Raw genomic sequence first — 20,248 nt, forward strand, 5'->3', positions numbered from 1 at the left:
CACCAGTCGTCCGTGAAGGGTCAGTAACAAACTGTTATTGCGGGCAATCCTTAGTTAAAAAAAATAAAAAGAATTTTTTCCTCCTCCCGCCACCTCCTCCTCCGCTATCATTTCTTTCTCACCCACTCTATTTCTCTTTCCTCTTCTCCGTCTCTTTGTCTCGACTAAGGATATAATCGCTTCTGCTAAAGAAAGAGAAAGGGGAAATAAAGAACATGAGATAAGAGAAAAGAGATAAAAAGATAGATAGTGGTAGAGGAGAAGTCGATGAAGGAAAATAAAATTTTAATAGAGGGTCGTCGGGGATGTGAGTTTGTGAATCACCTTTTCAACTACTCAGCATTGGAAAAACGAAAAGAGACCGTGTCATCCAAGATTTTTCCACCCAAAATAAAACGCGAATGCCCTGACATTATTTAGGAATCCCCAAAATTTCACTCTTAGGGCAAATCCAATGTTAGGGGGCTGGGCTCCCAATCCGAGAGCCCGGGCTGGGGGGCTCCCAACCCCAAAATATGGCCGTTGGGAGTCCCCACTTCATTTTATTAATTTTTTAATTTTTTTTAACTGATTTTTTTTATTCTTCTTAAAATGTTTTGAACTATTTTTATATCTTATTTTTATTTTTTATTTTTTCTCTTTTGTGTTTCTCTTTTTGAAATTATCTATCTCGGACAATATCACATTTTAATTTATAGTCGAAATCTAATAATTCATAGTCGAAATCTAAAATCAAAATTTCGCACACGTATATTATTTGGATTTGAGAGCCTCTATTGGGAGCCTGACGTTGGAATTGAGACAAAGCTCCGGGTCTAAAATTAAGGGCTCCCAATATTGGGTGAGCGAGCCCAACATTGGACTTGCCCTTAGAAAATCCCTCCTCTGATTTCTCCTAGCTTGCTTTGATAAAACAAATTCAAGGAATTGTCGGCCTCCAAATCCCTATCAGAAGCCATTAACGATTTCTCTCTCTCTATCTTTTAACTCTGACCTCGCCAAGAACAACAACAAAAGAAGGTGCCTTCTTTTACCCTTATCAAACATCTTTGGTAATACGTGTATTATTTAGATCTACCCTTCTTTTTCAGATTTAGGGTTTCCCTTGCCTTGTAGATACATCCCTTTACTTTTAATTTTTTTCAAAGGGTTTGTGAAGATTTGTAGATTTTCAATTCAAACTCTATGTAATCAGAAGATTAGGTAGACCTTTCACCCAAAACTATATGTGTATTAAATTTTATTATCAAAATCAGTTTTGTGTTGGTCATAGAATTAGGTCTTTTTTTCTTGTTATGTTGTTTCAAGATGCTATTTTTCTTCATTTTATTCTTCTATCTGTGGTTTTATTGATCTTGAAAAACAACAAAAATAGTTTGATTTTGCACAGGTTTGTGTGATAGATGCTAATTTTCAAGTACAAGTTTCAGTAATTAGAAAAAGTTGTTGTTTTTCGTCGTGTTTTCGTTTTTAGCTTTATTCTTTATCCATATATCCATGGAAATTGTTTCATTTTTCCTGATACGAAGCTTAAGCAATGCAGTAAGTTCTGAACTAGAGAGATCATCGACAAGTGAAGTTACTTGTAGAGAAGGCATAACTATATTGACATACCTATTGTCGATACGTCGAAGAAGTGGGATTTATTGGTTTTGTACCCATGGATAAAAAACTTGCTTCTCCACTCTTTGTAAATGATGGGTCATTTATGGAGAAGTTTAAGAAACTTCAACAGAATCAACAGAAGGGAGGTGCAGTTGAAGAGTCTCAATCAGGCGTAAGTGCATCTGGTACTTCTCGTTCTAGTGTCAATATGACAGCTTTGGATTCGAGAGCAGATAACAAACGGAAAGTGAGCCTTGGCTCTTCTGGGGGTAAACTTGCATTCAGCTTGAAGCAGAAATCAAAGCTTGCAGCAGCTCCAGTTAAGTTAGGTGTTGATGAGGATGAAGATGAAGAGGATGTGAAAAACGTTCCGACTGATGAACCGAGCAAACGACAGAAGTTGGGTCTTGTCGAAACCTCCAACAAGGCAATTAAGCAAGAGGATGTTGGTAATAATTGCTCGTTTAACATACTTTTTCCTTTTTTTGTTTGTCGATAAACAGTTTCATAATAGATTATACAACAAAGAAATATCTAAATAGTCTGATCTACTTCCATTTATTTTATAAATATTTTGTTATAAGTTGGAAAAAGATGAAGAAATCATTATTACATTTTTTGGGCTTCAAATTGTAGATAGTTGCTATTGTATTTCGCTTGTCTTATGCATGAGTTTGAATAATTCATCAAACAGTTACTTGCGATCTAATATTCTAATATGAAATCAATATATGCTGCCTTTATACTTCTGCGCGCCCTACTCCAATCTGTCGTTGCACCATTTAGTTTTTTTTTTTTCCAGAACTGGGATAAATTTGGAGATTTGAATAAGGATTCTGGAAGACAATTTTATTTGTGTTGATCTTTTGCTTGTGTTCCAAACAATTTATCAGAGTAGTAGACTTATTTTGTTGTGATAGATATGAAGCCAGGGACCTTTCATGTGGTATATAGATGAGTTAGTCAGGCTAATATTCTTTTTCCAATGAGAAGCATGGAGTTTGAGACTTCGAGTCCAGTTTAACTACTCTTCTCACTTAGTAACCCAGAGGTGTCATAAACATCCACAATCCATCAATTTATTGTATCTGTGGCATTTGGCTGCTTTCATCCTGAAAATTTTACTACAAAATAATTTTCTTGCATTAGTTTCTTTCGGGAATGTGGTCTCTTTAAGAGATTTGAGTACTTCTCTTAACTTCTGTTACTACTGTTTTCAGAGAACAAGACATTCTTGAAAGTTTCTTGTCTCATTAATGCAGCTTATGTTTTAAGACTGTCAATCTTGGTGGAAAGAGTTGTTGAATGAAAGAAATGGAAAATGTGGAACAGCCTGCTAAATGAGTAAATTGCATTCACTTCTTTATGCTCTCGGTATTAATCAGTTCTTTAAGTGCCATGCAGCACCACCTTACCCCAAGGATCCTGCAGTGAGAAATGTCGCAGACAAATTAGCAAGTTTTGTAGCAAAAAATGGAAGACAGTTTGAGAGCATTACACGACAAAGAAATCCCGGGGATACACCTTTCAAGTATGTTTTTAAAACAATATTCAGATTAGTATTTGCTTCACATGGCAGTTCCTTCATATTAGTTCAGTATTTCGCCTATTCACTCTGCTTAGTATTATGATTGGATTGATGTTAACCAATTACAACTTCATTTTTCTCTCATGGGATGTTGAAATGGTATCAGATGCCTAAATGAAAATTCCAATATATATTGATAAATACCAGACTCTTTAAATTTAAAAGATGGGAGAAGCAATATGTGCCTTAGAATAAAATTCCCTTCTTGGCTAGCTTGTGGATGTAGCGCTTAAATTTTTTTATTACCTGAACTGAATAGAAAGAATGTATGGTACTGAAACTTAATGTGCTAATAATTAAGTTGGATATGTTGATTTAGCTTGGTTATTTCGTCTATAATTGAGAGACTCTAGATGCAACATTGTAATTTTCTTTTAGAGTTGTTTCTTTGGGTGCTACTCCAAAATTGAGGGAGTTAGCACCTCACTTTTGTATGCCTTTGTACTATTCTCTTTCTTAATACTATTCATTTAACATTTAAAAATGATCTTTTGGCTTGAAGATACCTAAAAAGAATGTGCTACCCTAGTACCCCTTCTAATAATCTTTTGGCTTGTCAGATATGCCAATAATCTGATTCTGTATTGAAGACTCTGATACTCAAGTCATTTATTGGATATCATGTGAATTTTTGTGTGTACATCGTGTGTTAACTTGAGTTCTGTCGTGTTAGGTCTGTTAAATGGCACTATAGAATCATATCCTCTGCAATATAACAATCGTTGATCAAAAGTAAGAAATTATGTATAAAATAATGGGCCTCTTATCTGGAAAAAAGAATGTATGTGAACCGCCTTCTCCTTGTATTGGCATTATTCACTCGGCGTGTCGAATACCTCGTACCGGTGCCAGATACTGATACCCGTACTAGTTATCATATTACATAGCTAAATTGGGGTGTTCTCATGAAACTGCAAATAATCTGCCGCTATAAATTTTTGTTGAACCGTATTTGCAGATTTCTCTTTGATACAAGTTCTGCCGACTACAAATATTATGAATATCAACTTATTGAGGAGGAAAAAGCTCTTGCTCAAACATCAGTTACTGAAGTTCCACCCAGTGGTTAGTACTTTATCCATCTTTTTTTGTCGCTTAGTTGTTATGTCTTTATTGTTATCAACCCACTTTTTTTACTTTTGGGTCAACTGTTATTGCATCATTGACAAAAAGATCTCAACTGTGGTGCTCTACAGTACATTCACTTGTTATGAACAATAACAATCACAAATAAGATGCTATTTCTCTGTTCGATAAAACACAGTTGTTCGCCCTGCTCGTTTTTTTTTTTTTGCATATTCTGGTAAATATGGATCTGTCTTTTTTATACTAAAAACTTTCAGCTGGCGCAGATTATTCTGCTTTTAAAACGCCAAACAGCACTCCGAGGACTTCTCTTCAGAAACAACCTAACTACCAAATTCCAGCCTCAGCATTGTATGAGGAGAATGACGAGAAATATCGTACATCAAACCAAGCGTCGTCGGTAGGAAGGAGCTCCTCTTCTGGTATGCTCGTCAAATTTTGGTTTGAGTTTCTTGTTTCAAATTTTGATTTGCATGTCTTTATACATGAGGGTGATTGTGTTTGTATGTGTTTTTCTGAGAATGACATCGAGATTTATATTTTGACCTCTATATATCATGATTTTCATTTTCACTTTATTTTGTTAATAGCTATTGCACTGATATGTTGATGGAAATTCACGCAAGATTGTATACTTGGCATGCTACCTGATTTAACTTGAACTCACTACTGAAAGAGCTACACAACTGCTAAAAATCTCTATACAGATGAGAGAAAATATATCAACTTGAAATAAATGAACGAGAGTAAATGTTTAGTGGTGGTTTTGCTTATTTAGCTGTTGCCTCTGATCTTATTTTTTATTATGTATCGGCTTTCATCAATTAATTTGGATAAATCCGTACGACCCAACTAATCACACATCTGACTTGGCAAAGGAAAAAAGAGAAATCTGAGGTTTAACAATTCGATTTTAAAGCAGAAACCTAGGATTGGAAATAAATCGAAAACCCAACCACAGAAAAATATCAACCCTCACAGACCACCCAAACTCAAAAGAAATCCTTACACTGGCGTTTTTTCTCCGGTCAGTATGACACGGTGCCTTCTAGGTTTAGCTCCAGCAACTGCTGGTTGTGCTTCCTTTTAAAAAAAAGATTCTCATTTCAGCCGTTCAAAGTTGACGGCCGCGATTTTACATCCAGTGCTGACGTCAAATATGATGTCATCGCTAGGCAAAAGGCTGTAAACATCGGATATCATTTATGTAAATACATGTACTGTCCTTGCATGTTTTGAATTTCAGTTTTTTTTTTATAGGTGCCTCTGTGATTTATGTATATCGTGAATGAGAATCTCCTCTCTTGTAAATTGACTTATTTTGGGCTTGTAGGTGAACCCATTGCGCCTAGAGCAGCTGATCCTATTGCTATGATGGAATTCTACGCGAAGAAGGCTGCACAAGAAGAGAGGCAGAGGCAGCCTAGACAGTCAAAAGATGAAATGCCTCCACCTGCTTCTCTCCAAGGTCCAGGTGTGTTTTGCATCCTTGTTCCCTTCACTATGTTGTTGCATTACTTGCATATATATTTTTGTGGTTCGAAGACACCAGCAACAAACATATGTTGTTTCTTATGGTTAATTCTAGGTCCAAGCAAAAAGGGACATCACATGGGTGACTACATACCTCCTGAAGAACTGGAGAAATTCTTAGCAAGCTGCAATGATGCAGCTGCTCGAAAATCTGTATTGGAAGCTGCCGAGAGGTCCAAAATCCAAGCTGACAATGTTGGGCATAAGCTCTTGTCCAAAATGGGTTGGAAAGAAGGTAATCTCTTTTGGATTTCTCCTAGCTTTACTGTGCGACCGACCATCTTTGATGATATTATTTATTTTAAATATTGTACGTCTTACTTGCTTACCTTTTATTTTATCTTTATTTCGTTAATTGCACCCAAATAGCATCATATTATGCTTATCTGTGCAACCAGTTGCATACTTTGCGAATTTATTGTTGCTCGTGATATTTGTATTAAGCCACAAACTGTGTAATCAATTAAAAACATATATGTATAGTTTGCTCAGACTTTTCTCAGCCAGGACTTGGGGAACGTGCAATGAACGGGTCTCTGTTTTAGGTCCTCCGCTTAAAGCACAAGAGTACTAAAATACATTAGTGTAAACAGCCAAAAGGGTGACAACTTCAGTGGTTTTTTGTGCTTTTTGTATGTTTAAGGAGGTTTTGTCCTTTCTACTTCCAAAATGTAGAAGTGGGTTATATTGCATTTTGTTCTTTGATTAGCCGATACTCAATGCGTCCTAAATGTTGAACAAATTGTTGAAGGTGAGGGTCTTGGGAGCTCAAAGAGTGGACGTGCAGATCCGGTCTCAGCTGGAAATGTAAAACTGAACACATTGGGTGTTGGAGCTGAACACCCTGCTGAGGTCAACCCCGAGGATGACATCTATGAGCAGTATAAAAAGAGAATGATGCTTGGTTACCGTCACAGACCTAACCCTCTTGTAAAACACCCATTCACTCTGATTTTTTTCTATTTCCTGCGTAGACATTGAAATTTTCATTGATTTTGTGTATTTAATTAAAATGCAGAACAACCCGAGGAAGGCGTATTACTGAAGGCTTCTCTCTCTTTCTCTCTCTCTCTCTAAGAAATCATATATCCGCATCAGCGAGCTCCTTTGGTTTGAAGCTGAATGTGAAACTCCTAAAGTTGTTTTTTATGCTGAAATTATAAGATAAAGGAAGACCCCTATCTTGCTTTATTAATAATTTGATTGATGGAAACTTCTTATTATGAACGATTTGTACTTTGTTTTTGGGTTAAAGAGTTCGGATTGAGCAATTCTGCCTGTGCAAACAGTTTGATTTTGAGTGCTTTTCTTCGTTTAGCTGTTGCGCTTTCCCTTTTTCTAGTGTTGAAATGTAGTAACAGCATGAAGATTTCATGTACTTGAGACATTCATTACTGCTGGACTCTCAGGCAGGAACTATATTATTTCGAGTTACTCTTAGGATTAGAGAGGGCTTACTAGTGAAAATATATGGTGTGTTGGAGGTAATGCTACGCCTCAACCAGAAACCCCTCAGGATACTACAGATTTATCCAATAGGATGATTTGGGTAGTAAATATTTATGTTGCCTGGGTAACTAGTAAGAAACTAGTTACAAATATTCATTTCCAATAACCAACCTAAAAGTGCAATTGTTTATTCAAAATCGAGACTCTGTGACACCCATATCAAATGAACTTCTAAAGGAAGAACTCCATGCAGCAATTAGTGAAGTTATTGTTGCTACACAACTACGTTCATTGGCGCACAGTAAACTCTGAGATAGGTTAGATCACTACCTAATAATAGGAGTACTTCGGATCTATTGAGGAGTAATCCAACAAAAAGTTGATGCTCTTAACCTAAAAAATATATTAGTCCGTAAGAGGTGAGTTGAGTTTCTTGGGATGGAAAGGGAGAGATGGAGACGAAGACTGTGTGGTGGTGATGATGATGGGAAGAGAATGAAATTTTTTTTCCCTTGAAGGTAATTGCCAATGGTTGACCAGTCATTGCCGACGATCCTTTTAGACTAATGAATAGGAAAAACGATAGAGAAAAAGATACTTTTAATTTTTAAAATAGGGGTATGAAAGGAAAAATGTTGACCGTTAAACTAGACTAACAAAAATAAGTCTTGAAGGATCGAAATAAAATTGTTATACGAATATGGGGCCAAAAGTTACAGTTAGTCACAAATAGGGGGCGAAATTGAATTAATCCTTTTCTTTCAGAAGTCAAAAGAGACGCACAGATTCAAATCCGTGTGACTCCACCCAGACAGATCTGGACCGTTAATTACCCTCTAAATCAACGACAATAAAGCACTCCCCCCAAATGAAATTTAAATTTCCCGAAAAAATTCACATAAAATTCAAATTTCCCGAAAAATTTCAAAACTCCCGCCTTATTCTTCTTCTTTTCTCCCTCCATAAATAACTCCACTCCTCTCTCACATCATCAAGCGTCTCATTCCAAACCCTAGAGAGAGAAACTGAGTCTGTAAGATCAAGAGAGAGATAGAAAAATGGCTCGTACAAAGCAAACAGCAAGAAAATCAACAGGTGGAAAAGCACCAAGAAAGCAACTAGCAACAAAAGCAGCTCGGAAATCAGCACCGGCAACCGGAGGAGTGAAGAAACCCCATAGATTCAGGCCAGGGACTGTCGCTCTTCGTGAAATCAGAAAGTACCAGAAGAGTACCGAGCTGTTGATCCGAAAGCTCCCGTTTCAAAGATTGGTTCGTGAAATCGCTCAAGATTTCAAGACGGATTTGAGGTTTCAGAGTAGTGCGGTAGCTGCTCTTCAAGAAGCAGCAGAAGCATATTTGGTTGGTTTGTTTGAAGATACAAATCTTTGTGCTATTCATGCTAAAAGGGTTACGATTATGCCTAAAGATATTCAACTTGCTCGTAGAATTCGTGGTGAAAGGGCTTAATAATAAGTTTAATCAACAAGAGGAGTATTTTGTTTGATTTTGGTCTTATTAGTTGTTTAATGGGTAGATTAGGGTTTTTGTGAAATCTTAGACTTACGTAATAGTTTGTTGTTTTTCTTACTTTGTCAGGTTTATTAGTATATCTTAATGAAATTAGGGTTATTAATTTTCTGTTAAGAATGTTATGACCAATCTAGTTGGATGCGAAATGACTAAAGAGCAACCCAATGGTAAGCCCTAAAATCAAATACTCTGTATGTTTGTTTTTTTAGTTCTTAATCTTTAACCAATGTTTTTACCATTTAAGCTTCAACGACCACTTCTAACCATCACAACCTCTAGTGACCACTGCTATCATTTTCTCTCTTTGTTTTGGTGAAGAGAAGGATTCCTTTGCTTGAGCCCTTTTGCTTGTGAAAGGTACCCCTAGTATGCAAAAATTCTATGTCAATGAACCGTGACACAATGAACTAATTAGGTACCAAATGTCCTAGTTGATTTGAAATACCAACTAGTGTTGCTTTCTTTGAAACCATGAAATGATGAAGACTTCGCCAACAACTGTTTGGTTGGTTGGTTGTGCATCTACTCTAAAATTTGGAAGTCATAGGTTCGATTTATAGTAGAGGTGGAATCCATCTGTCATTAACTTGTGGGTATAAATAAAGTAAAAATGGGAACAAACTTCATTTACTTATGATGACCTTTAGAGCCCAAGAGTCTTTGATGATGGTAGTTACCGAGCTTATTCAATTCATGTATTCATTCATGATTAAATTGTACGGTGACTTTTGGAATTTATTTAAGAAAAAAAATGTTACAGTTCTTTCATCGATCCAAAGTGGCGTTAGGATTGTTCGTCATGGAGCTAAAGATGGCAAAATATGTTTCGAATTGAGACTGAAGTCTTAAAAAGCGATGAGAAACACCAACCCAGAATGAAACTTCTGCCCGAACTTCTTTGTTCCAAATCAACCTGCGGCGAAAAACCATGGAGGATGCTTGCTTAGACTAGCTTCTTAGAGTGTGAATAAGAAGTAAAAGAGAACTCAGCTTCTTTTAGTATTCATTTCCTTTTATAGCTGACTGAACAGCTCCCAAGCTCCACTGATGTTCAGCCTGTTCTATTTTTCGTGTTCTGTATGGATACGAACTCTAAAACAAATCTTGCATAATTAGGTTTTAAATCTTAAACAAGCATTTCAGCATTACAGTAGATTTTATTTCGTATCGGAGACTGCATTTAAAATGAAGTTATTTGAACTTGTTCACCTTGAGACAACCTGTTTCTTTTACAACTTTTAAGAGATCTACATACAGAGTTGCTCACAAATAAATAAACCAAGAATTGGGAAATTCAATAACAACAAGGAAGGTAATGGTGGTGCTGACTTTTTGCCGTCAAAAGCACCGCCTATTTGTTGAAGTGGTTAAGGAAGCTCACGCTTTTGCAATTGGTACTCAGTAAAGAACTCAGTCACCTCTATTAACTTTGGTTAGCTAATGATCCAGTCCAGCGTTTGAAGCAACTTCTTGCCTGACATCTGAAATTTCGGATGAGGAATTGCTAGGCTGAACAACTCTGCTGCATTGGCTTGAAAGCAAGTCAGTTTGTTTCTTTGTCAGACTTGTATATGTCAAAATTCTAACTAGCTTCTTCATTGTTTGGGTTGCAATCCTCAGTGCGAAACGACTGCCGTCTTTGAGAAACCATAAGCAAAGAAGATTGCTGAAATTAAAATAGTCATATTAAAAGCGGGTTAACTAAAATGTAATATATCGAACTTCTACCTACACTTCTGTTAGTATAATACTATAATGCAGTTTATGTGTATTCAAAAGATAAGATAGGTAGGTAAAACTCTAGTAAGCAGAAGTGGCAAAAATAATGATAAGTAACCAGTAACCAAATCACTCAATATACTAAAATATAATGAACTATGTCGCGAAATACAAACCTTTGTTCCTGCAACGATAGTCCCATTAAGGGGATGAGCAGCACAAATAGAAACCCCTTCTGACAAGGGAATAAACTTATTTTGCATTTTGTGATTATTTTGCTCAGCTAAGTTCTGAAGTTCGTCACTGTAGAAAGAGAAACTGAGTAAGTGATCTTTTAAATATATTCAAGAACTTCAGAACAAACTATTAAGACAATAACAGGCAAGGTTCACGAAATCTATCAAGCCAACTCAGCAGAATTGAAAAACCATTCGTAGTTTTGCCATTATAACAGAGTTTGAACTTCCATAGATCTTGATGACCCAAGAACCAGGAAATAACAAGAAAATAGTAAAAAGTAAACTACGTATTGTAGTATACACGTCAATAGGTCCAAAAAATCTAACCTATGGAATATAAGAAATTAATTTGTCGAAAGTAATTCTTTATTGTAATTACAAATTAACAGCTCTTACTTCACCACGTAGCAAGCTGAGTTAGGATCCGGATGGAAATCTAAAAGATGAATGCCGTTATTGCAAGACGACCCAACTGCATAGATCTTCACAAGTCATTAGGTCAAATGATGAGTCTAAACAAAACCAGCAAGTACATGGCTTATATTTCAACAACAAAAAAAAGTAAATGGCTTATAGATCCGAAGCATTAAATAACATAAATATAAGGTGACAGTTATTATTTTCACTTCTTTATCAGAAAATTGTGATTTATTGTATCCCAGGTTCAGAGTTCGCTACTGCAAATAAAAGCTATGAGATGATGCAAGCAGATGCGTCTTGTGTGCTGCTGCTATTAGCGTTGACTAATTCTCTAGATTGAGTGCTAGTTATACAATCTTTTTTCCGAATTATGAGATCATTTTTGTTTCTACTGGTAGTGGTAACCTATAACCTAATGAGCTGTAGTTCGATGAAGAGTACTAGGGAGAACAATTAGGCAGAAGCACATGTATTCATATTATCGAAAAAAATAGCAGCAAATAAAGAGAACGGTTTCGAAAACCTACCGAGCATGTAGGCAACCATGATGGTTTCCTTAAATAAGTACAATTGATGGACGTTTCTGGGCCATTTCTAAGTTATCCACAGAAAGACAAGTGGTAAGTGTAAGAACAAAACCGTAACTCGTAAGGTATCAATCATGTAATAAGTTGTTTGACTCTACTTACAACCAAGCAGGGGGTGGGCAATGGATATGAGTCACTCGGGAGTTACTGGTATCCAAAACTCCAGACCTAAAATAAACAGTAAAAGGTTAAGTGAGGAAACAAACGGAACTCCAAGAAACACTTTTCTCGAAGCATCTGGTTATGACATATAATGACCAGGCCACTCTCTTTCACAAGCAGAAAGCTTTATTAACCAAAAAAACTTGAATGCGGTCAAATTCGTCAAAAAATAAAGATAAAGTACACATAGGACACTTTGAAAGAGAGAAAGTACATAAAATAGCAAAAACAAAGGAACTTAATTGCAATATTTCTTGTTGATGGAACATCTGAAAGATGAAGGTCAAGAGTAGATGTTGGAACACCTAATAGCCATTATAAAGTCCAATAATTAGATGAAGACAATCCATAAAGGTTAAATTGCACCGCAGACATAAACATGGAACCATTACCGGAATCAAGTCAGCAATCTATTTGTGAGCCTCAAACTTCAAGGAGTTAACTCAATTCTATTTCTATATCCATTTGTAACTGGCAAACATGCTAGCTTGAGTTTTGTTATGCATCTTTAGTGGGGATAATCAATTTGCCTGGCGTATGTGTGGGAAAGCTGATTCACCAGTTATGTATGCATGTTTATTATAAAGTCTAAGAGTTAGATTTGTGCCTTTAAGGTGCCCATGCAACAATCATTCTAGATACCTAGTGACAACACATAAAAATAATTGAATTGAATAAAAATTAGAAGCATAAAGGAACGCCAAAACCTACCAACCATCATCAAGATGAAAAGCAAGTTGATATGGAGAAGATGGATCGAGATCAATTGAGTGAATCTCCCTCGAGAGGATATCGGACTGTGCCTACGAAATATTAAACCAGAGGGGAAATTAAAAGAACGGTTAACTTACAAGCCATAATCAACAAACTGTAAATCAAGTATTGAATACTAAGTGGCACATAAACATAATTTTTTAATACCTTTAGTGAAGGAATTCTCTCCAGTAGTGGTGCTAGCTTCCAAGATGTTAAGGGAGGATGGCTTGCCTGAATGAAAGCAAAACCAATGCATATACTTGATAAATAGAATGGTATGTTTGTACCAGGTTAGTGTAGCTAATCCATAAAAATAAGAGCAATAAGAGGAGACAATTACAAGAGGCCTGTTAAAGAGTAATAAGCAAGGAAAAAGGCTATTCAATTTCCTGCAATAGGAATTCATAAAGTTTGATTTTACTCACTTTTGAAGATAATCTCTAGGTAAGTTTTCCATTAAAGTTATATTTAAGGGTTTGACACGGATGTATTTTTAAGGTTAAATAATTGAATCTACATTTACAAATTTTAGGAGTGAAACATCGCAAATATATGCTGATGTTGAATTTTAATGCATACTCGATAGAGTTTTAGCTGTATCGGGTAACGCTACTTATGTCAAAGTGGATAATTCGAAACTTGATTGATACTCGTGATCACTTCTGTAGTTCAGTGGGCATAAAGTATAATTTGAATATCAAATTGGGTTCATAGTACTTGAACACAATCAGAGAAACTAAAATGTACAACTCCAATGTATGATTTTTTTTTTTTTGTAAAAACTCGGAACACTGCGTCTGAGTTTCACACTTTCACTACCACTATGTAAACTCAAAAGAGGCGTGTTTCAGGAAGCAAGAAACGCTTAGCCAGTACAGTTAAGCTGAAGATAACTCAATAAATAATTGAATGACATTGTATGAAAACAAATAGAAAATCAAAACTTCACAAATTGAAAGTAAAGTGCACGCGAGTCCAGTTATACCTCTTTATGACTTTGAAAAGCACAAGATGTTCTTCCTCCACGAAGATCCCAAGCATATATAGTTCCATTTTTACCAGCTCCAAAAACAATCTACAATAATGAAGAACAAAGATCTTCCTGAAGAATTTTTTTGTAAACATAAAACCATCTATTTAAACATAAAACAATCTGTTTAACAATAAAACAACCTAAATCAGTTTTTCAAACATATTCCAGCAACAACAAGACAGCACAAACGTGAGGAAAATGCAAAGCATGCAAAACAAGATGGGAAATGATAGAGTGACTTAGAATTTGGTACTTAGAGGATAACATGTTTCCTCATTTGAAAACAAAAGCGGTCCCCACCGTAGTCAAACATTGAGAAAATCTTGTCTTTTAGTTAATTCCACGTCATTATGTCATCCTCTAAGTCACTCTAGCATCTCCCAAACAAGATTTATGTAAGACATCTTGTATCCTAAGAGAAGTATCTTTCAGTGTCTTATTGATGTGACCCGAAGTTTCAGAAGGGACTCCCCTAAGAGACAACCACTACTACTATTTAGGAGGAGTTCTTATTTTCTCCATTATATTTTTAGATATTATTTATTACTAAATTTGTAGGTTTTGTTTAGATAAGTTTCCCATTTTATTTAGTTTACTAATTCAACTAGTCTCTTCAGATTGTAAAATTTGAACTTCATTAAGATAAAATATATAACATTAAGCTGATTTGTATCTTAAATTCCCCTAAACCCTATCACCTCCTCATATTAGGAAAACAAGCCCTCCCACATTGAGTTTCTCAATTCCATTTAACTAATTCTAGAAAATCTTGACAAGCAAGTTTTCCTAAATATATGCAAGTAACGAAACGTGGAATGGATAAACAAAAATAATATAAATCTTGGAATTTCAAGGACCTCCATGTGGGCATCAAGCATGGGGTCCACCCATTTGGAAGCCGCTCAATCTGTTGGCAACCTTTAATTCTCATAGGTCATAACCAAGGCTTGGAACATTAGGAGGTGATGAAACAAAGAAACTTTGAAGACAAACAGGAACATATGTAGTTCAAAAAGTGTTGCTTGGAAAAAAAAATATGTATAACAACTTTTATCAGATTATCATGTAATGGAATCTTAATCAACATGACGAAAGTTATGAAGTACACCACTAACTTGATTTTCCACTAACTGGATACTGTTAAGGTTGCTGCGTGAATTAGTACTAAGCTCAAGATATGGAAGATTGCTAGTCCGCCTGTCCCATATGTTGATAAGACCATGTACATCAGATGCCAACAACCTGAGATAGCAGACAATAAATGGGACAGAAACCAATTAGGAAAACGAGTATAATTGCATCAATACCCTCAGCTCCTCGAGATCTCAATGACTTAATGAGAGTCATTAATGAATGAAAATTACGGACAGTTCTTGATTGGGAGGAATAGCGGATGTAATATAGGCTAATGCTGTTAGGAACACAATACGAGATAATAGTTAATATATCCTGTGTAACTCTATGTTGACTATAATAACTTCCCACAAGTGGCAATGCCAAGTCCAGAAGTGACTTCCCACAAATTTCAGTCTGTACGATTCACAATAGTGCATCCCGAACCTATGTCATCACGCAAAACCTATATTTAGAACTAGACAAATTGTCACATATACATTTGGGTACGGGACACGCCAAGCCCATCGGCGCCAAAGGCCTAAGGTGTTGGATACTAGAATATTTTGTCGGATCATGATTACAGTGTACAAACTATAAAGGTGCGGAAGTAAGTAAATCAAAAATTTGGAAAAATTATGAAAATACATAGGAGAAGTGAACGGGAAAATAGAATTGTAACTGAAGTTATTTAAAATTCAAATCCAGATGTAGAAAAATAAGGATGTTTAGAACAATTATCTATTATAAAGCTTAATTTACGAACCTTGACTTGTCACTCAAAGTAAAAGCAATATCGGATAAGCCTCTGGGCACTTGACATCCATGAACTGTGACAGTGGGTTTCTTCCTTAACACCTGATAAGACTTCTGCCGTAAGTAGGGTGTTCAAGTCAAAAAGCTTTGAGAAAGTTGCAAGATGCAGTTCTTATTTCTTAAATGTGATATCATGTCATCATGTAGAGAAGTGTGACTTGATCCAAAATGCTCAAGATAAATTAACTTATTCATGTCATATTGTAGAGAAGTTTACACACATCAACATATTTACCGAGGCATGAAGTACTTGATGTGGAAAATATAAAGTAACAAGAAATGCTTACTTCAACTGGTTCTGAAGACACATAACCAATATCGAAAATAAGAACTTCATTACTTTGCCTAGATGTACATGCAACCTACAGAACAAAATAACAACATAGTTAAGCTCTTCAAATTTAACAACAGAAAGCAATTCAGACAACAAAACAGATAACGGCCTGTGAAACAAGCACCTACTTCGGTTTTTTATCATATTGCCTTTGAATTTTTGATTGAGTGTGCTAGCTTTGATATATAATGTGAATAAATTTGATTTTATATGCTTAGGTTTAACATGCACTGCTTATATTTCATAGTGTCTCAAGGGAGGTGAGTTGTGGGGCTGGCAAAACAACATGTTTTTCGATGTTTTATCATTAAAAAGTTAAGGTTGGGTAAAAATTTAGACGTAAATTAACTGTTTAGTTAACAAGACCATTTGGTTAAAAGCAATGTGAACTAATCTGCGCGATGGGATAGGTAGTAAAGGAAGTAGTAGACATGAGGCATCATGTTCTCCTTTTTCTTTCTAATTTTGGGATTTGGAAAGGTAGATATATCCTTCAAATTTTTGATAATTTAAGTTACCCCTCTAGGAGTTTATGACTACATATAGGAAGCGCAATTGCGACCCTTGCTACTGATTTACCCAAGAAAGATGGAAACTAAGTTGAAGTATCGGAGCTCAATTTTTTCTATATATAGCGGAAAGCAAGAAATTGATTGTTAATAAGAACTAGTACTTAGCAAATCATAATTGGAAACCAAGGGTGTAACTGATCTACAGTAAAGGACATGCATACAACATATCTAAAGTCCAACTATGCCTTCTCATATTGCAAACTTCAATCTATGACAAGAAAGGTCAAAATTTACACATTAACAACATATAAACAATATTATAAGGGGACTCTACCAAATGAAATAAAACCAAGATTGGAAGAGTAACCAGGTACAAACCTCATCTTGGTTGGCAGTATTCCATCGGACAACATCAAGTTGTTGGCGAGTGTTAAGGTGCAACAATTGTTTTGTTTCATCTTCCTGCAAACCTACCAGTTGTCAACCACAGATCATAATTTCAGTGGATATAACAATTTTAAGAACTATTAGAGAGCTTTTAGTTTCAGCAGCAGGAATTCCGGAATCAGGTGACTAAGTCAATCGGTACTTTATTTTAAGTCTGAAGCCAGAAGGCCTTAGAACTCATGAAGAAAAGTTATTTTTTCTGTAATTTCTGAGAACAATAATGTTTTTCTCAATAATGCCGTCACTCTCTGGCACATATAAATTCAAATAGCAGTTGAATTGATTCGCGAACATGCATGCTACCACATATTTTGAGCTGAATGGTAATGAAGGAGTAAAAAAACTACTACTGATCCGCATTGAACCTGAAAAGCCTGGCACTAGCTATCAGCCCCAGCTGCCATTTCCTCTTTAGTGTGCACATGTTTATGTTTTTTGTAAGTTCTAGAGTTTTTTCTTTCGGTAGTTCAATCATAAAAGCCTACTTAGAGTACATGTTAACATAAATCAAGAATTTATGATGACTTGAAGTTAACTTAGTAAGAAAGTCTCATTAGTAAAACCTAAATTTGATAGTTTCTTCTTCATCATCTATCCGAACTGATCGTTATTGCCAACAAATTCACATAATGTACACAATATCAATGCATCATCAATCCGAACTGATCGTTTTTACAACCTTTCTTTTTTCTTTGTAAATCCTTTTTTTCTTCAATATATCCATTCTAATCTTTCAAAAAATATCAATGCATTCTAGCATGTTTATGTAACATTGCTTCCTGAACCAAACAAAGAGCGATATGTCAAGAGTTCGGATCTACTTCCATTTTCCAATATCATTCTTGGTAGCGGTGTAATCTTAGGCACAAGGGGCACTGCAGAAAGCATGCCTGTGTGAAGCAAGGCACGAACATAATAAAACCCAACAAAATGCATAAAATACATAACAAATGCGAAGGGTTTCTAAGTCCACATGAAACACCTTTTCCTTGTTTTGCACCTTTGCGTAGGCACATGCAAGGTGCACGTGTTACCATAGTTGCCCGCGGGGAAAGTCTGGAGGCATGATAGACATCCGGACGACACTACTCACCCCTAACTACATGCCATAATGTACTGTAACTGAACCCTGGTACAGCAGTGGAGAAACATACACGATACCACCCCACCAAAGTGGGGTTCACTTGAAGGAGTAAAACTTTTTTTTTTTTCCTTCGGAAAAATGGTTCACCTCGGACTTGGCTTTCTGATGATAACTTGGAATGTAACATGCATAGACATGAGACATCCTATCTGGACTACATTCCTCACCCTAACTACATGCTATAGTGTAATGGAGGCTAATCAGAAACTTACATGGCGATAGGCCATTGCTGAGGCAATATAGAGTTTCAAAGTCATGAACTGTGAGACAACCAGAACTTGTTACTGAAGCCAGATATATTCCCTACAAATATCAAAATCAACAATTCATTAATAATAGTAGGAAATTAAATGTCCAATATTTGTGACAAAAGTGTGAGAAATGATGTATTTCTACTTGATCAAGTGGTTAAAAGCCATCAATTCGAACCAGCAGTGATAAAAAATTAAAATTAAACTATGGGCCCCTTAAATTACAACTTTATTGCAAACAATTATAACATTTAGCGAACCTATAAATAAGTGCATATCAAATGAAGTATGAACCTGTTAAAGTGAATGAATTGTTTGGAGTTTTCATTTCATTTTACAAAATGTGAAACTAAATACAAGGATCTAGTTTTCACCTTGGTGTCAAATTCTAGTCCAGTTACGCCCTCCCTGCAAAAGTTGTAGATTAAAATAAAATAAAAAGTTGAGCAAACGACAATGGTTGAAGAAGATACATGTAAAACAGTATAAACATATTAACAACACAGTTAGGTTTGATGTAAATCGAGTTACCATAAGGGCACTCCCTCAAGGGAAGTCAACTTTATGATTAAAAGTGGTTTTAGTTACATTTTGTTTTTGCAAGACATGGTGAACAGGAAGCGGGTATGATTGGAAACATCAAAAGGTACGCGTTGCTCGTAATCAGGTTTTGTGGCGTTACACGTAGGCTATGGGGCATCAACGATCAATATCGAATAGTCGGAAATTTGAAATTGTTACCTATTACTTTCATGGCTTAATTATTAGTTGGAGCAAATCCAATATCTCATGGTCAATTGTGACATGAATCCCAATCTACCAAGGCATGAACTTACCCGCAATATTAATTATAATACTACGCCGACCTACAAGATTGAATATGGGTTTGCGGGTGAGTTACAGAGAGAATTATTTCAAACTTAAGACTCAAAAACAAGAGGGCAACAATCAACTACCACGTTCGAACACTCAACCTAAATGTCAATCTTTTGTTTGGGATAGTGTGAAGGTAGTATGATTACTAACCTTCTAAGAGGTACTTGGTTACCCACATTTGCAATGTTGAACATACGATTCATCTGTACAAATCCAAGAATTCTCAACTCAAATTAAGCTACAAAATGTAAAACCTAAAGTAAGATGTGGTAATAAATGGAAATCCATACATGAGTTTGACAGTTTGATTCACCAATATGATATACATGAGCAAAAGCTCCAATCTGCCCAAAAAATAAACACCCAAATGAACATATCGAATTAAACTGGATAGTTACAACATATATCAACTATCAAATGAAAGGTCTTTGAAATAAATACCTCAGAATAAGATTCAAGCAACAAAGAGGAAATTTCATGGCGATACTTTGAAGAAACTTTGCCAGTCAATTCAAGAACACTTCTTTTCCATGGTGACCTAGAATTACAAGTAGAATGGCATTAATCAATTCGTTAAATTGGAGATAAATCTCTGATCAAGGAATTAGGAGAAAGAAATCAAAATACTGAGAGTGAATGGATAATTAATTACCTTCGAGTGATGGGTTTAGGGGTTTCGGGATGAGATGGGTGATGAACTACATATTTGTCCATGAAGATTGAGACTAATTGGGGGGGGGTTAGGGTTTCCTATTGGAGGTGCGAATCAGGCCTGTGGAAATTCTAGATTGGCAGATTTGGTGGTGGAGCTAGTTTTCCCGCCATTTTCATGTCTACTTTTTATAGGGTTTTAGCGCGCATTGCTTAGACCCCGTCTTTTGGTTCTGGGCCGGCTCCTGTCTTACCACTCTCCATGGGCCTCGGATTCAATAATCCGAGACCTACAGACTGGGCACCTGAAGACACTCGAACTGGCTTGAGTCTGTGTTGTTCGAGTCTAACAAAATTAGGATCTATCCTAACCACTTCAAAAGAAGAGGGAACAG

At 35.9% G+C, this 20,248-nt stretch overlaps 3 protein-coding genes across 5 annotated transcripts; 2 read left to right on the forward strand and 1 right to left on the reverse strand.

Annotated features, from left to right (window-relative positions):
• Window positions 1-776: 776 nt before the first annotated feature.
• On the forward strand, window positions 777-7,083 carry LOC147560028 (SURP and G-patch domain-containing protein 1-like protein). Of its 3 annotated transcripts, none has more exons than XM_086662023.1 (9): window positions 777-1,020; window positions 1,544-2,054; window positions 3,010-3,136; window positions 4,152-4,258; window positions 4,546-4,701; window positions 5,613-5,753; window positions 5,868-6,047; window positions 6,564-6,742; window positions 6,831-7,083. In XM_086662023.1, exons 2-9 carry the CDS (start codon window positions 1,661-1,663, stop codon window positions 6,855-6,857), a joined length of 1,311 nt encoding a protein of 436 aa, XP_086518149.1. In that variant the 5' UTR covers window positions 777-1,020; window positions 1,544-1,660; the 3' UTR covers window positions 6,858-7,083. The 3 variants fall into 3 exon arrangements, with proteins under 3 accessions (XP_086518149.1, XP_086518147.1, XP_086518148.1); XM_086662021.1 differs by having other exon boundaries at window positions 799-1,020; window positions 4,537-4,701; XM_086662022.1 differs by having other exon boundaries at window positions 847-2,054; window positions 4,537-4,701.
• Window positions 7,084-8,251: 1,168 nt separating this feature from the next.
• LOC147560029 (histone H3.2) lies at window positions 8,252-8,896 on the forward strand. The gene has a single exon (XM_086662017.1). The coding sequence runs from the start codon at window positions 8,320-8,322 to the stop codon at window positions 8,728-8,730; it is 411 nt and encodes a 136-aa protein (XP_086518143.1). The 5' UTR covers window positions 8,252-8,319; the 3' UTR covers window positions 8,731-8,896.
• A 1,052-nt stretch (window positions 8,897-9,948) lies between these two features.
• On the reverse strand, window positions 9,949-20,204 carry LOC147560030 (Transducin/WD40 repeat-like superfamily protein). Its single transcript, XM_086662018.1, has 18 exons — window positions 19,855-20,204; window positions 19,644-19,740; window positions 19,493-19,546; window positions 19,353-19,405; window positions 18,701-18,734; window positions 18,288-18,378; window positions 16,863-16,954; window positions 15,926-16,000; window positions 15,589-15,680; window positions 14,825-14,951; window positions 13,662-13,751; window positions 12,842-12,907; window positions 12,632-12,723; window positions 11,861-11,926; window positions 11,699-11,765; window positions 11,148-11,233; window positions 10,689-10,815; window positions 9,949-10,459 (listed from the first exon to the last, which is right to left on the reverse strand). The coding sequence occupies exons 1-18, from the start codon at window positions 19,914-19,916 to the stop codon at window positions 10,376-10,378; spliced, it is 1,455 nt and encodes a 484-aa protein (XP_086518144.1). The 5' UTR covers window positions 19,917-20,204; the 3' UTR covers window positions 9,949-10,375.
• Window positions 20,205-20,248: the final 44 nt, after the last annotated feature.

The sequence above is a fragment of the Eschscholzia californica genome, unplaced genomic scaffold (assembly GCF_041429995.1).
Source record: "Eschscholzia californica isolate CP2 unplaced genomic scaffold, dmEscCali1.0.p SCAF_2, whole genome shotgun sequence".
NCBI lineage: Eukaryota > Viridiplantae > Streptophyta > Magnoliopsida > Ranunculales > Papaveraceae > Eschscholzia > Eschscholzia californica.

Excerpts from the sequence above, each read along its gene's own strand:
- LOC147560028 (XM_086662021.1), top strand. The coding sequence starts at position 1,661 with ATGGATAAAAAACTTGCTTCTCCACTCTTTGTAAATGATGGGTCATTT. Across the intron at positions 2,055-3,009 it reads AATTAAGCAAGAGGATGTTG|CACCACCTTACCCCAAGGAT; the intron begins GTAATAATTGCT and ends AGTGCCATGCAG. Across the intron at positions 4,702-5,612 it reads AGGAAGGAGCTCCTCTTCTG|GTGAACCCATTGCGCCTAGA; the intron begins GTATGCTCGTCA and ends TTGGGCTTGTAG.
- LOC147560029 (XM_086662017.1), top strand. The coding sequence starts at position 8,320 with ATGGCTCGTACAAAGCAAACAGCAAGAAAATCAACAGGTGGAAAAGCA.
- LOC147560030 (XM_086662018.1), bottom strand. The coding sequence starts at position 19,916 with ATGGACAAATATGTAGTTCATCACCCATCTCATCCCGAAACCCCTAAA. Across the intron at positions 18,735-19,352 it reads AACCAAGTACCTCTTAGAAG|GGAGGGCGTAACTGGACTAG; the intron begins GTTAGTAATCAT and ends CAACTTTTGCAG. Across the intron at positions 10,816-11,147 it reads TCAGCTTGCTACGTGGTGAA|TGACGAACTTCAGAACTTAG; the intron begins GTAAGAGCTGTT and ends CTCTTTCTACAG.